Source organism: Geotrypetes seraphini, chromosome 1 (genome assembly GCF_902459505.1).
Source record: "Geotrypetes seraphini chromosome 1, aGeoSer1.1, whole genome shotgun sequence".
NCBI classification, from domain to species: domain Eukaryota; kingdom Metazoa; phylum Chordata; class Amphibia; order Gymnophiona; family Dermophiidae; genus Geotrypetes; species Geotrypetes seraphini.
The window spans coordinates 64,541,684-64,557,963 of NC_047084.1; the positions used below are offsets into that span (position 1 = coordinate 64,541,684).

General features: G+C 47.3%; 1 protein-coding gene across 5 annotated transcripts in view; it reads left to right on the forward strand.

Annotated features, from left to right (window-relative positions):
• RICTOR (RPTOR independent companion of MTOR complex 2) overlaps window positions 1–16,280 on the forward strand; it is a 607,299-nt gene that overhangs the window by 127,495 nt on the left and 463,524 nt on the right. For all 5 annotated transcript variants that reach the window (XM_033932568.1, XM_033932543.1, XM_033932533.1 and 2 more), the window contains one exon: window positions 8,064–8,233. In XM_033932568.1, the coding sequence (XP_033788459.1) occupies window positions 8,064–8,233 (170 nt within the window). The remainder of the gene's footprint in view (window positions 1–8,063; window positions 8,234–16,280) is intronic.

The window sequence follows — 16,280 nt, forward strand, 5'->3', positions numbered from 1 at the left end:
AACAGTGGACTCCATCTCAGAAGCGTTGGTCCATCAGTTGTCTGGAACTTCAAGCCATACATTTGGCATTTATGGCTCTATAGAGCACTCTGGAAGGAAATGCAGTGCATGTGTTTTCAGACAACGCCACGATGGTGGCTTATGTGAAACGCCTGAGGGATATAAGAAGCACTCCTTTGGGCCAGGAAGCTCGAATGCTGTTCCGCTTTGCAGAGGTGCATCTTCTGGTCTTTGCTGCAGCACACATGGCCAGGGGTGAAAACGTGCAAGTGGACTTCCTCAGTTGACAGGTCCTGGATCCGAGGAAATGGTCTCTATACCAAAGAGCATTCTGTCTCATAGTGCAGTGCTGGGGCGAGCTACAGATGGACTAGATGGCTTTGGTCAAGAACTCAAAGCCAGGTGTTTCTTAAGTTGAAGAACAGAACCAGGAAGCTTGGGCCTAGACACATTAGTTCAGCCCTGGCTAGCTCACAAGCTTTTTTATGTGCTTCCTCCGTGGCCTTTGGTGACCTTTGGTTGGTTGAGTCATCTTCAGGATAGCGTCAAATCCAGGATTGGTGATCCTAGTAGGTCCAGATGGGCCTTGTGGTGTACAAAGTTAAAAGATGATTTAAGGAAAGGAACTCCAAAACAGAGACAGAAACATAGAAGCATGATGGCAGACAAAGGCCAAATGGCCCATCCAGTCTGCCCATTTGCAGTAACCATTATCTCTTCCTCTCTCTAAGATATCCCATGTGCCTATCCTATGCTTTCTTGAATTAAGAACAGTCTCTGTGTCCATCACCTCTTCCAGGAGACTATTCCAAGCAACTAGCACTCTTTCTGTAAAAAGGTATTTCCTTAGATTACTCCTGAGCCTATCACCTCTTAATTTTATCCTATGCCCTCTCATTCCAGAGCTTCCTTTCAAATGAAAGTCTCAACTCATGTACATTTACACCATGTAGGTATTTAAACACCTCTATCATATCTCCCCTCTCCCTCCAAAGTATACATATTGAGATCTTTGTTTGTCCCCATATGCCTTATGACAGAGGTGTCCAACCTTTTGGCTTCCCTGGGCTGCATTGGTCGAAAATTTTTTTTCTGGAGTTGCACAAATACTAACACTAGCTGAGCAAAAAAAAAAGGTCAAGCAGATCCCAAATTTGCAATCACTAATATAGAAGATGTACATATCTAATAATAAACCTTCATTAAAGGGACACTGTGGAGAAGAACCGAAAAAAGCAGTAATACTTACCCTAACTGAATGATCCTCCACGTGCACCGCTGACAGTGAGAGCAGCCAGAGGCTTCCACATCCCCACTCTGATGGTTCTCTCATTCACTTCTGTTACAGCTATGGTGAGCCTCTTCAGAGGTGAGTCTCATCAGAGCGGGGATGCGCACGTGGAGGATCGTTCAGTCAAGGTAAATATTACTGTAATTTTGGGCCTCCCACTTTGAGCTTAGGCTCCCTAAAAATGAACATCTCCTCTGCTGTAGCTAGTAGGGATCCCCAAGCCTCACCAACTGATGGCCACCTCCTCCTCCTCTAACTTCCCAAGCTCTGCAGCTGGCAGCAATATTGCAGAGCTGCTGCTTTCCCTGTTCCCTGCCCCCCTCCACTTTGGCTTTCATGCATGCATGAAAGCAGTGGCAGCTTGAAGATATTGCCATTGGCTGCAAAGCTTGGAGATTTGGGTTGCCAGACTGGAGGAAGATGTCTTCAGTTGGCAGGGCTTCGGAATCCCCACTAGCTCAAGTATTTATAAATTGGACTCAGGCGGGGAGAAACTTTGATGCCCGTCCACTAATTTTGGGCTCCAGTCCCTCCCCCAATCAGCTGTATATGACTACGCCACTGAATATAAAAATCATTGTGATGCACATATCCCAAAGCTAACATATTCCAGTTAATAAATTCAAAATAAAACAATTTTTTCTACCTTGTCTGGATATTTTGTTTTTCCATCATCAGTCCCAGTTTCTCTTTCTGTTTTTGTCTATCTTCAACTAATTCTCTTGTCCATTTTTTTTCTCCTCTTCTCTCTTATTCCATTTCCTCCTTATGCCTGTCTCCAACGTATTGATTTTTCCCTTACAGCTTTCTTATTTTTTTATTTTCTTTTTTGCCTCTGTCCACTCAAATCTTGCCTTCTTTCTCACTCTTCTTCTTTTTAAATGTTCAGCTACCTCTCAGTTCTCTTCTCTCAGTCCCTAGCTCTCCCATTTCCCATCTCATTCCTTTCCCAGTCTCCTATTTCCTTCTATCTACTCCCCATTACCACATTTCTACCACTGTACTCACTGCTTTTTCACTCATCTTGTCATCTCCCTTTTGACCTCATCCACATGGCTCACCACTTTCAGAATCCCCCTTTCTCTCTCCACTGGTCAGGCTATAACTCCCTGTCCCTTTCTTTCCATCCCCTGCCTAGCATCTTCTTATCCCAGCTCTCTTCCCTCCTGCCCTCCCATGGGTCCATCTCTCCTCCTCTATCCCTATGGTCCAACATTTTGCTTCCCTCTCTTTTCTATTTTTCTTCTTCCCTCCTCCCCTTCATACTGCACAATGAAATGGAGGGAAAAAAAAAGAGATGCATCCCTCTGCCTTTCATCCACAGGCCTAACATTTCTCCCACTCTCCCTTCCATCCCCAGATCCAACTTCTCTCCCTTTCTCTTCCCAGCTGTCCCCATCCGATCTCTCCCCCTGCCTGCCTCCCTCCCTCCCCCAGGTCCACCATTTCTCCCTTTCTCTTCCCAACAGTTCTTCCTTCAAATATCCCTTTCCCTCTTCCTCCACACCACCCCATGTCCAACTTCTCTCCCTTCAGACCATTGCCCACCATCTCTCTCTCTGTCCTCTGAACACATTTTTTGCATCTGTATTTACCGAAGAAGATGTACACAGCATACCGGAACCCATCAGGCTATATGCTGGAAACGAAGACGGAAAGCTGATAGGATTGACGGTCAGTCTAGAGGAGGTATGTAGGCAGATTGATAGGCTTAAAAACGATAAATCCCCGGGACCGGTTGGCATCCATCCGAGGGTCATCAAAGAACTGAAAGGGACCATAGCTGAACTGCTTCAACTAATAGCTAATCTGTCAATCAAATCGGGGAAAGATTCCGGAAGACTGGAAGGTAGCAAATGTTACACCGATCTTCAAGAAAGGTTCGAGGGGAGATCCGGGGAACTACAGACTGGTGAGTCTGACCTCTGTACTGGGAAAGATGGTAGAGTCACTGATAAAGGACAGCATCATTGATCACCTTGACGGAAACGGGCTAATGAGGACCAGTCAGCACGGTTTTAGCAAAGGCAGATCGTGTTTGACAAACTTGCTGCACTTCTTTGAGGGAGTAAACAGACAGATAGACAAGGGCGATCCAATCGACATTGTATATCTGGATTTTCAGAAGTTCGACAAGGTTCTGCATGAACGACTACTTCGGAAAATTGCAAGCCATGGAATTGAGGGTGAAATATTCACGTGAATTAAAAACTGGCTGGAGCATAGGAAACAGAGAATGGGGGTAAATGGACAATAGTTGGACTGGAAGAGCGTCACCAGTGGGGTAACACAGGGCTCGGTGCTTGGACCCGTGCTCTTTAACATCTTTATAAATGATCTGGACATAGGTACGACGAGCGAGGTGATTAAATTTGCGGATGATACGAAGTTATTCAGAGTAGTAAAGATCTGCAACGTGACATAATCAAGCTCGAGGAATGGGCATCGACATGGCAGATGAGGTTCAACTTGGATAAGTGTAAAGTGATGCATGTCGGTAACAAAAATCTCATGCACGAATACAGGATGTCCGGGGCGGTACTTGGAGAGACCTCCCAGGAAAGGGACTTGGGAATTCTGATCGACAAGTCGATGAAGCCGTCCACATAATGTGCGGCGGCAGCAAAAAGGGCAAACAGAATGCTAGGAATGATAAAGAAGGGGATCATGAACAGATCAGAGAAGGTTATCATGCCGCTGTACCGGGCCATGGTACGCCCTCACCTGGAGTACTGCGCCCAGCACTGGTCGCCGTACCTGAAGAAGGACACGGTACTACTCGAAAGGGTCCAGAGAAGAGCAACTAAGATGGTTAAGGGGCTGGAGGAGCTGCCGTACAGTGAAAGATTAAAGAAACTGGGCCTCTTCTCTCTCGAACAGAGGAGATTGAGAGGGGACATGATCGAAACATTCAAGGTACTGAAGGAGATAGACTTAGTAGATAAGGACAGGTTGTTCACCCTCTCCAAGGTAGGGAGAACAAGAGGGCACTCTCTAAAGTTGAAAGGGGATAGATTCCGTACAAACGTAAGGAAGTTCTTCTTCACCCAGAGAGTGGTAGAAAGCTGGAACGCCCTTCCAGAGGCTGTTATAGGGGAAAACACCCTCCAAGGATTCAAGACAAAGTTGAACAAGAACGTGCGCTTGTAGGGCTAGTCTCAGTTAGGGTGCTGGTCTTAGACCAGAGGGCTGCCGCGTGAGCAGACTGCTGGGCATGATGGATCACTAGTCTGACTCAGCAGTGGCAATTCTTATGTTCTTATAAGCTCTCCTCCCACGCCCAATCTGGCACTTCTTTTAATACCCTCCCCCTCTGTACTTAAGCCCCCCCCCCAAAAAAAAAAACAGTCCAGGAGGCTTCCTCAGCCCAGCATGTCCTCCCCCCTTCTCTTCGCGCCCATGCATCTCTACCTCACTCCTCTCCCACCACCATGTCCAATAATTCTCTCTCTCTCTCCCTCCCTCCAGTTCTTTTCTTTCGTCATCTCCCCATGTGCACCATCTCTTTCCCTCTCTAAAACACCCAATTCTCCCTTTTCTATTCCTTCCCTCACCTCAGCATATCTTTCCCTCACTCTCTATGGCTCATGCTCCCCTCAGTCTTTCCCTTCATTCTGTGTCCTAAGTTCATGCCCCTCCCTCCTTCCTTCCATCATTTGTCCTAAGTTTGTGCTCCCTCCATCTCAAGTCCCAAAGCGCCCATCTTCCTCCCTCCCTTCTGTGCCTCCCTCCAATGATTACCTTCAGGCTGGCTCCCTCCTCACTGCTACAGTCATTTTTCTGCTCCAGGCCGCGGGCAGCGGCTCCTATGCACCTCCAATGGCTGATCTGGATGCTTTCTCACTGCTGTTGCGACGTCACAGGGAACACTTCCGGTACAACCGCAGGAGGCGCTTAGGAGCCGCTGCCTGTGGCTTTGAACAGAAAAACACTGCAGCAAGATGGAGGAGGGAGCCGGCCAGAAAGTAAACACCTGGGGGCAGCATGAAATGCCGCATCGCCCTTGAGTGGGGCCGCACGAAATGCCGCATCGCCCTTGAGGGGGACCGCACAAAATGCCTGGCGGGGCTGCATTCGGGTTGGACACCCCTGCCTTATGATGAAGACCAAGCACCATAGTAGCCTTATTCTAGACCAGTGGTCTCAAACTTGCGGCTATTTTGAGGCCCTCGGTATATTTATCATAAATCACAAAAGTAAAATAAAACAGTTTCTTGATCATATGTCTCTTTAGTTATAAATTACAATATTATTATTAAGACTTAGTCAAAAGGAAAGATTTATAAACTATAAAGAGTTTTACCTCATGCAAAATGGTCATTTCTTTAATAAGACATTAACTATTTTTTCTAAGGCCCTCCAAGTACCTACAAACAGGGCTGTGGAGACGGTAGATAAATCCTTAGATTCCGACTCCAACTCCTCAGTTTCTGGTACCCATGACTCTGACTCCAGGTACCAAAAATTGTCTCCAACTCTGACTCCACTGCTCTGGTAAGGCTGTGGAATCAGTAGATAAATCTTTTGATTCCAACTCCTCAGTTTCTCGTACCCACGACTCCTACTCCAACTCCAGGTACCCAAAATGTCTCCGACTCCACAGCCCTGCCTACAAATCCAAAATGTGACCCTGCAAAGGGTTTGAGCTTGAGACCACTGCTCTAGACAAACTCCATCCTCTTTACATCTTTTTGAAGGTGTGGTCTTTAGAATTGTACACAATATTCTAAATGAGGTCTCAACAATGTTATACTGGGGCCTCAATACCTCTTTTTCTACTGGCCATACCTCTTCCTATGCACCCTAGCATCCTTCTAGCTTTCATTGTCACCTTTTCAGCCTGTTTGGCCACCTTAAGATCATCACGTACAATCACACCCAAGTCCCGCTCTTCTGTCATGCACATAAGTTCTTCACCCCTTAAACTGTACTGTTCCTTCAGGTTTTTGCAGTCCAAATGCATGACCTTCCATTTCTTAGCATTAAGTTTAGCTGTCAAATTTCAGACCATTTTTTAAGCTTCGCTAGGTCCTCCTTCGTATTGTTCACCCCATCCAGGGTGTCTACTCTATTGCAGATTTTGGTATCATCCGCAAAGAGGCAAATCTTACCTGATATCCCTTCAGCAATATCACTTATAAACATGTTAAAAAGTAGAGGGGGAGAGGAGTGAACCTTGTGGATTTTGTAAGCAAGATTATGGCTCTTGAAAAATTTGTGGTGTGCAGGACTTGTGTTCAATCATGAGGATGTGCATGTTCTAGTAGTCTTCCCAACATATAGCTTGTTGCAGGGACATTGCAGAACATACACCACATAATTGGTGTTACAAGTAGTGTCGTATTTCAACTTTTATCACTTACTTTTGACCAGGTTCAGAAATTCCTGGACTTAATATAAAGTATCCAAGCACAAGTGACATAATTTCCACATTTGGAGTGACCAATTATTAAAAAATAAATCACTAGTTGCTGGCAACATTTCAGGACTTAAAAGCTTTTTTAAATTGCTGGAATTTGAAAAGACATTACGGTCACGTTGATCTTTAAACATCCCAATTGCGTCTGATAATATTGGTCAAAAATGATAGAACACAGGTTTCGATAGAAGTATTATCATCCTGTCTCTTTTATGATAAAAGAAGTTTACCCACATTTTCTATTTTGATACTAATAATATTCCCTGTTTATCAGCCAGCTTCTCCAATTATGCTTTGCCTCAGATGAGCTGCCACTTTAATTCTAGAAATATGTTCTCCCTTCTGCCTGAGAAAATGTGTTCGAGAGGATGCTACAGAGATTGTGTAGCGTTGAGATGAAAATGATCATGTTTTTGGTGGGATTTTAGAATGTACCGTATTTTTTGCTGCATAAGACACACCTGACCATAAGATGCACCCTAGATTTAGAGGAGAAAAACGAACCCCCCCCCCATTCTGAACCAAATTCTCCCTGCCAGTCTCTGTACCCAACCCCATACTCCTTGTCAGGCTCCGCCATCGCACCATTTTAAAACCAACCTCCCCCCTCCCCCGTGGCAACTTGTTGCAAATAACCTGATGGTCCAGCGTGATCTCTCCCTCACTATCTGTCTCCTCCTATTTCCCAGCCAGCGGCGCGGAGGTCAGGAGCAAAGCTTTCCGTGCTCCCGCTTTGGCCCGTGCTGCTTTCTTTATGGCTGTGCACAGTTCTCGCTGCCATTCAGAAAGCAGCGCGGCCAGCTTTGCTCCTGACCTTCGCGCTGCTGGATGGGAAATAGGAGGAGAAAGATAGCGAGGGAGAGATCACGCTGGACCATCAGGTTATTTGCAACAAGTTGCCGTGGGGGGGGGAGGGTTTGGATTTTAAAAAGGTGTGGTGGGCGTGCAGGGGGGTGTTTAACAAAGGTGCAGTGGGCGGGTGGGGTGTTTTAAAAAGGTGCAGGCGGCGGTGGGCATGCAGGGGGTGTTTAACAAAGGTGCAGCGTGCGTGTGGCAGCGCAGCGGGTGGGGTGTTTTAAAAAGGTGCGGCAGCGGGAGGAGTATTTTTAAACGGTATGGGGGGGTAAATGTTTTTGTAAGTTTGCTACATAAGACGCACCGAGATTTCCACTCAATTTTGGGCAGGAAAAATGTGCATCTTATGGAGCAAAAAATACGATGTGTTAAAAAAATGTTTGTTACTATAGTTGAAAACAGAATATGAATAAAATATACTTGAAATACTGATTTGATTTTTTTTTTTTCCCCCCTTTCTATTGAAATGGTTTGTTGAATGTTTTATTTCTGTTTCAGCACTTCATAATCCAGAGGTAGTAGCTCTTAGAGGTGGCTTCAGTACCATTTTGAAAAATGTGATCGATTGCCAATTAAGCCGAATAAATGAGGCCCTTATAACTACAATTTTGCACCTTCTTAACCATCCAAAGACCAGACAGTATGTGCGAGCTGATGTAGAATTAGAGGTAAGAGATTGCTTTTTGTTTCTTTTTAACTGATTTTGAAACATGGTGGAAAATTTATAACTATCTTATTTACCAGAATTTCAAAATATATAACAAGAAAACATACTTTAAAGATATTGTGATGCTTTCATTAAAGCTTAGTGCACACAAATTCCTTTAGTGGGTGTTAAATGCTAAGAAGCCCATAGATTATGGACTTCTTAGTATTTAGTGTGCACTAATTCCATTTGCACACGTGCTAAGCTTTAGTAAAAGGACCCCATTGTGACTGACTCGTGATCCTCAGGACACATCCTGTACTTGTTTGTACTAGTTGAAAATGAGGGCTAAAATATTTTCTGTAATGCAACATGGCATGAAAAACATTGAAGTAGGTTGGTACTGTTTGTCTCTCAAACTGTGTGCCGCGGCACAGTGGTGTGCCCTGAAGAGATTCTGAGTGTGCCACAAGAGATTCCTGAATTTTACATTATTTAAAAAAATTCCCTTCATAAGTATACACTAGAATAGATGACATGCACGCTGGATACACAAAAATCTGTCAATGTTATGAGCATCTATATGCATAAGGATACAACTGTCCAGATAAGCATCATTCTTTGACGTGATTGATCCTTGAAAACTAATGGCAAGTAATTTTATGGTTTTGCAATTTTATAATTTCAATTATAATGTGCCACAAAAAAACATTTGCTCCGTTTAGTGTGCCGGAGTTAAAAAAGTTTGAGAGACTTTCTCTATACCATTTGAAAGAGGGCAAATATCTAATTATTCACTTCTAGAATTGGATACTTCTTTTAAATCTAATAAAAATATTCTGGCATAACATAAGTGATTGACTCTAGTTAAAAGGTCCTTTAAATTAATGGAAGAAGTAACACTACATTATCTTATGTATAATATTCTTTTCTTATTTTCAAAGTAAGTTGCTCTCTTTGATATGTGAATTGCCTCTCCCTAATGAAGACTGTTAAGAGCCAGTGCATTGTTTAAATTTGGAATTGTATCCTATTATTTGTTTAAAAATTGTGGCAAAGTTTCTTTGAGATGTATATATATAAATGATATAATTAAAGAAAAAAGAATTCTGGCACAAATGTCAAACCTTAAAAAAGGAAGCCATATTGAGCATTAGAAAATAATTAATAACAATTAACTAGTAAAAATAGTACACATTTAATTTTCCACACCACCAAATTTCCCCGTCCCACCCGGCTTCTTTTTCATGTCACCCGGCTGGAAAGAATTTCTGGGGAGAACACTGAAATGACTTGTATTGCAAAGTCAGTATCAGATTAAGCCCCTAACAGTGATATCTAGAGAAGCCATGCTTTTAGATTTTTATGAAACAGAACGTATGTACAGTCAAACCTCGGTTTGCGAGTAACCCTGTTTGCGAGTGTTTTGCAAGATGAGCAAAACACTCAGCAAACTTTTGACTTGCAAACCGAGTGTTGACTCGATTTGCGAGCACCCCCCCCTGATAACCGGCATTGTTTCCCCCCCGCTCGCAAAGGCCCCCTCGCTCCAACCGGCACCCCCGCCAGTACAACTTAAATTTACCCACCTCCCCGTCTAGCACCGGCACGCAGGCACAGCTCGTATGCCTAGAAGATATTCCGGCTTCGGTTCCATAGACAAAGCGCGCCTTTGTCCCGGCGCGCTTTTGACCTGACACCTCCGGTTTCTGCCTGCCTGCCTTGAGCATGCATCTGCGCATGCTCAAGGACTTATAATTCTCCCTCTCGCCGAATTCTCGGCGAGAGGGAGAATAGAAGTCCTTGAGCATGCGCAGATGCATGCTCAAGGCAGGCAGGCAGAAGCCGGAGGTGTCAGGTCAAAAGCGCGCCGGGACAAAGGCGCGCTTTGTCTATGGAACCGAAGCCGGAAGATCTTCTAGGCACACGAGCTGTGCCTGCGTGCCGGTGCTGGTGCTAGACAGGGAGGTGGGTAAATTTAAGTTGTACTGGCGGGGGGCCGGTTCGCGTGGTGGGGGGGGGGTGCCGGTTTGAGCGAGGGGGCCTTTGCGAGCGGGGGGGAGCGATGCTGGTCATCGGGGGTGGGGGGTGGGAACGTATCACAGCGAGTTTCCATTATTTCCTATGGGGAAACTCGCTTTGATAAATGAGCATTTTGGATTACGAGCATGCTCCTGGAACGGATTATGCTCGTAATCCAAGGTACCACTGTATTAGTACTGTGGGTCTCTATTGGAAGTGAATTCCAAGCATTTGCAGTTTGATAAGTTAAATGATTTACAGTGGATCATCTTATATCATCTGTGAGCCAACAGTTTTTAGTTTATGCCTACAGTTTACATACATACTGTTCTAAGTATATGTTTCTTGGGGGATAAGCAGAGATAATATTCTCACAGATAGATGCATTCATTCACGGAACCCAGTACAGACGGATCACAAGTGTACTGCCAATTAAATTTTATGCCACTGCTGGTGCCTTCCTGCCTGACATCAGCTCATGGGACCTGCATAGCTTCATTTTCTGTAGAGATGATAAACTGTGCATTCATTCAGTGTTCTCAGTTTGTTAAATCTTGTCCATTTTTGCTGCCTTTCCTTTGGTTTTTTTTCTTCCAGTTTTTGTCATAATTTCTTGTTTTTATTCAGTTCCTCTTTTTTAGTAGAGCTTCCTTCATTTTTTTTTTTTACTTTCGGTGTTCAGGCCTTCAAGCCACTTTGAGCTCGCTCTTCCTACCGGGAGCATTGAGCTTTCTTGGGGTACAGTTTTACTCGAGCTGTCTGAGCCATTGAGCCCTTTGATTTTGAATCAGTTGTTTTCCTTTCCATGTCCAAGGCAGCTAGTGGCTTTAAGACAGTGTCTCGCAAACTTTCTTGAGCCACGACACACTAAAGGTAGTGACTGCGGCTCAAGGCACCTGGAAGTGTATGGACGTTGCTGTGATGACATCATGCGCACACATGCATGAAGGCCCTTCAGACGGGTCCTGAGACGGCAGTGGAGGGTGCCAGCAGGGAATAGGGCCAGAGAGAAGGAGAGGCGCTAGCACTGGCTGATTGGCTCTAGGATGTGCCTCTCACCGTGAGAGGCGCTTCCTCCTTTCTAGTGTGCTGCAGCATACAGTGTGCAATACACTGCTTTAAAAGGTGCTCTCATTGCAATAGGACTATCTCGGCCACTGGATCCACACAACTGGTGTGTTCAGTGTGTCAGTCCTGAGCATTAGGACATTGTGAGAGAGAAACAAGATGGCGACGAGAGCGGACGCCTGAGTAGGAGGCTCCCTCTCTTGCAGTCGGCAGGCGTTTGCTGAGCGATCTAGCAACTCTCTTACCTCGATATGGGGAAGAGGAAAGGAGCCCTTCGCAGCAATCCTCCAGCGGCGATAGCGGCACCGCGTCTGGTGCAAACTACAATCGAGGGAGCGTTAGCCCGCTCGAGCGAATCTTCGGGGGCTACTTCAGGGGTAAGCCCGAATACGTCGGGCTAACTCAGCCAGCACATTCGGGCGTTGTTGAGCCCGGAGCAGAGGCAGCCACCACCACAACCCGGAAGCAGTGCAGTGTCGGGAGTTCCTGAGGTAACGATGACCCCAGAGAAGGAGGACAGCCAGCTCCAATTCTACCGGGAGCTGAAGAAGCCAGAGAACAGCAGCAGCTTTCCCACCCTGTAGAGGAGGTGAGAGGAGCTTCGGGAGGAAGCAACATCAACTTTGGGGTGTTGGAGAAGCCTAAGTTAATAAATATGGAGGCTTTATGGCAGGCCATATCAGTTATGGACGCTAACCTCAAACTGTCCTTTTCCACTTTAAAAATTGATTATGGGACTATTCACTCTAAAGTGGAGCAACAGGGCTTGGTCCTTAAAGATTTAAGTGAGAAATTAGAAAAACAGGAGTCAAGAATATCCGAAATGAAAACTTTGGATTTGGAATTGGTAAAAGAAAGATAATTTACTGCCAGGAAAATGGAAAGTTTTGAGAACCAACTAAGGAAAAATAATCTGAGACTCCTAAATTTTCCTAAATGTCCCTTAATTTCACCAATGGAGATGGCAAGAAAATATTTTAAGGAAATTTTGCTAATTCCCACAGAAAGTTTGCCACCAATTGTTAGAGCTAATTATCTTCAAGTAAAGAAACCTGTAGAAGTTTCCACTCCTAATGAGATTCAAGGGACAAATAATGACAACATGAACTTAACGACGTTTCTGGAGAACTCTTTAGAGGTTATAACGGAAAGGAAAACCCTGTTAATAACTCTTGCTTTAGAAAGTGATAGAGAATATATACTACGCTTGTTTTTTCATCATATTAATTATCAATTTTTAGGTTCTAATGTTCGAATATTTCCTGATATGTCATTGAGATCTCAGAGGCGTAGGAAGGAATTCTTGGCACTACGGCCAAGAGTCCTAGCCTTGGGAGCAAATTTTATGTTGAAATTTCCTGTAAAATGTTTTGTTTCACATCAGAATAAGAATTACTTATTTTTTGAGCCTAAACAATTGATAGGATTTATAGAATCTAAAGAGCATGTAGTGCCTGTAACTGAAAATGAGTAACCTGCCATGAATGGCTGTAGCACCGCAGAAAAATGCCGCTTTCTAAGTTGGATAAGATTTGTCTTATTTCTTATTTTTATTTTTTCTTAAGTCTCTCTCCAAAAGTTGTGGACTAAATAATTTGAATTATTATTGAGTAACCAAAAACACTGTGTTAAGTGGATTTAGGGTTATAGATTTTTCTTATAATATTCTTTATCCCAGGACAAGCAGGCATGATATTCTCACATGTGGGTGACGTCATCTACGGAGCCCCGATGCGGAAGCATTTTCAAGCAAACTTGATTGAAGATTTAAGTTTGCTCTACTGCTCCACGCATGCGTGCCTTCCTGCTCCACTAGGGGGTGCATCCCCTCGTGGTCTCCAGTTCAAAATTTTCCGCGAGCCTAGAAGACGTGTTTTTCAGGCTCTGCCCCAACTGCCTTCTAGCACCGCGATTTTTTTCTTGTTTTTTCACGATCAAGTCGCTGTGCGCGAATTCCTTACCTTTTTACTTGATTCCTGCTTCGTTTTCAACGACCCGGAGGCTTCCGGGTCCGCGTGGCTAATCGAGCCGCGGCTACTTTCGATTTAATGTCCCGGCCTTTGACCGGCTTTAAAAAGTGCACCCGGTGCGAGCGGCTTCTTTCTCTCACAGACCCGCATCGCCGGTACATCCTTTGCCTGGGGGCGACTCATCCAACCGACTCCTGCCCCCAGTGCGCTATTTTCCAAAACCGGGCCCTCCGCCGTAGAAAAGCCCGCATGGCGGATCTCTTCACCCCGGACCAACTCTCCACCTCGGCCTCGAGGTCGGCCCTGGCCTCGGCCCCGGCCTTGACCTCGGCCCCGGAAACCTCGGCATCGCCTCGAGACTCGACCCCGAAGCCCTCGGGACAACAGAAAGCCTCGGCTCCGGGTAAGTCCCCTCTTCCCTCTTCAGGTTCTGTAACAGCGAAGAAGCCAGCCTCGGGGACAACGGCGACGCATGGCGGAAGCCCCATGCTTACAGCCCCGTCTAAACCCTCCAAGCCTTCGGGCCGTGCCTCCACCACACGGGAATACTCTGATACGAGGTCGCCCCCGGTGGAGCGCACCGAGGCAGGGGACATGCCTTCGATGCTGTCCGTGCCCGTCTTCCAGGACCTACTCCGAGCGATGATCACGTCGGAGCTGTCCGCTGCAATGGCCCAGTTTCAATCGGCCTCGACCTCGAATGTGCCAGACCAGCCTGAGCCTCACACCGAACAACCTCGAGGAAAGGTGCGCAATCCTCGCCGCATCCCATCCTCCTCGGACTCCTCGCCGAGACGCCCGAGACGTTCCCCCTCTGCAGACCGCCGACGGGCAAAACGTCGGGCTAGAACGACAGAAACCTCGAACCGCCGTACCTCCAAGAAGGCCCGAGGTTCACCAACCCTACGAGGCCGTTCTCCCACACCTCGTACAGGACCACTAAGGGTGGCTGAGTTATCACTCTCCAACCCACGCATCCTCCGAACTCCCCCTCGGACGCATTCTCCGAGGGAGTCCGGATCGAGATCACCAATCCGACATCGATCGGTACCCCTAATCCCGGCATCGTCCCCGAGGGGCTCCTCGAGACGCCGAAGATCGACAACCCCGGAACACACTCTCAGTGCTTCCCCAGCCTCGGAGCATGGATCAGAGCATGAACCTCGATACTCGAGGGAAGCCTCCTTATCCTTCTCCACCCGACGAAGGTCCCGTTCCCCGACCCCGCACGGGGCCCCGGGGACATCTCGTCCATCCTTCACTCGCTTTGTCCAAGACATGGGCCAAGCATTGGACTTAGACCTCCAGTCCGACTCCAGATACTCGAAGGAGTACCTGGCGGAGCTGGATATGCCATCATTGCCCAGAGAGTCCCTTCGCTTACCACCTAACCCGGTACTCCAACAGGCCTTCTTCAGGAACCTGGAGACCCCTTACATGGTCACGGCCGTACCCTCCAAAATGGAGGCCAAGTACCGCACAGTACCTTACCCCGGATTCGAGCAACCACAGCTCTCCCACCAATCGCTACTAGTGGAATCCTCCTTGAAAAAGGCTCACCCGTCCCGGGTCTCAGCAGCGGTCCCCCCAGGCCGAGAAGGCCGAACCCTGGACAAGTTCGGCAGGAGACTATACCAAAACGCAATGATGGCCTCTAGGGTGCAAAGCTACACTTTCACCTTCACTTCATACCTCAAACATCTCATTGGACTATTGAGAGCCTTTGAGACTGACCTACCGGCCTCCCGGCAGGGAACGTTCAGCCTGCTTCTAGAGTCCCTCTCCAACCTGCGCCTTCACCTATTCCACGCGGCCTACGATGACTTTGAACTCTCCTCCAGAGAAGCAGCCTTCGCTATCGCCTTGCGCCGATTAGCTTGGCTGCGCCTGGTCGACATGGACCCCAACTTACAGGACCGGTTGGCTAACCTCCCCTGCGTGGGAAAGGAATTGTTCGATGACACTATCGAGGCGGCGACAAAACGCCTCTCCGAACATGAACGCTCATTTGCCTCCCTTGTCCGGCAAAGCCCAAACCGCCAGCGCCCAGGCCATACAGGGCCCCTCCGCGCCGCTACCCACAAAAGTCCACCCCTGCTTTCTTGCGGCCCCCACCCAGACGTCCGCAAGCCCATCACAGGGCCATGCCCAAGTCTCAACCGCCCGCGACCACCAAACCATCCCCGTCCTTTTGACGGGACACGCGGAAGGGGGCGGGCCCCCTCCGCCATAGTCCCATCGGAGGTCGACTCAAAGCCTTTTACCCTCGCTGGGAACAACTCACATCGGACGCATGGGTCCTTGGCGTGATCTCATCAGGGTACTCTCTCAACTTTCGGGCCATTCCCCCGGACAATCCCCCAAGGAATTGCCCTCCCAACCGGACTCAGCTACCTCTACTCCTCTCCGAAGCTCGAGACCTGCTTCGCCTGAAAGCAGTGGAGAAGGTCCCCCCTGACCAACGGGGGAAGGGCTTCTACTCCCGTTACTTCCTGGTACCGAAAAAAACGGGAGACCTACGCCCAATACTAGACTTGAGACGCCTCAACAAATTCCTGGTACGGGAAAAGTTTCGGATGCTCTCACTACCAACACTCTACCCCTTGATCGACGAGGGCGACTGGCTCTGCTCCCTCGATCTCAAGGAGGCGTACACACATGTCCCAGTGCACCCCGCTCACCGCAAGTTTTTGCGTTTCCAAGTAGGGGACTGGCACCTACAATACCGAGTCCTCCCCTTCGGACTAGCATCATCACCTCGGGTCTTCACCAAGTGCCTCGTGGTGGTAGCAGCAACCTTGCGTTCCCAGGGCCTCCAGGTATTCCCCTACCTGGACGACTGGCTAATCAAAGCCCCGTCCAAGGAAGGGGTTATCTCAGCGACCCAACAGACTATTACCTACCTACAAAGTCTGGGGTTTGAAATAAACTTCCCAAAATCTCAACTACGCCCCTCGCAGTCCCTACAGTTCATCGGGGCCACGCTGGACACGGTTCGCCTCCGTTCCT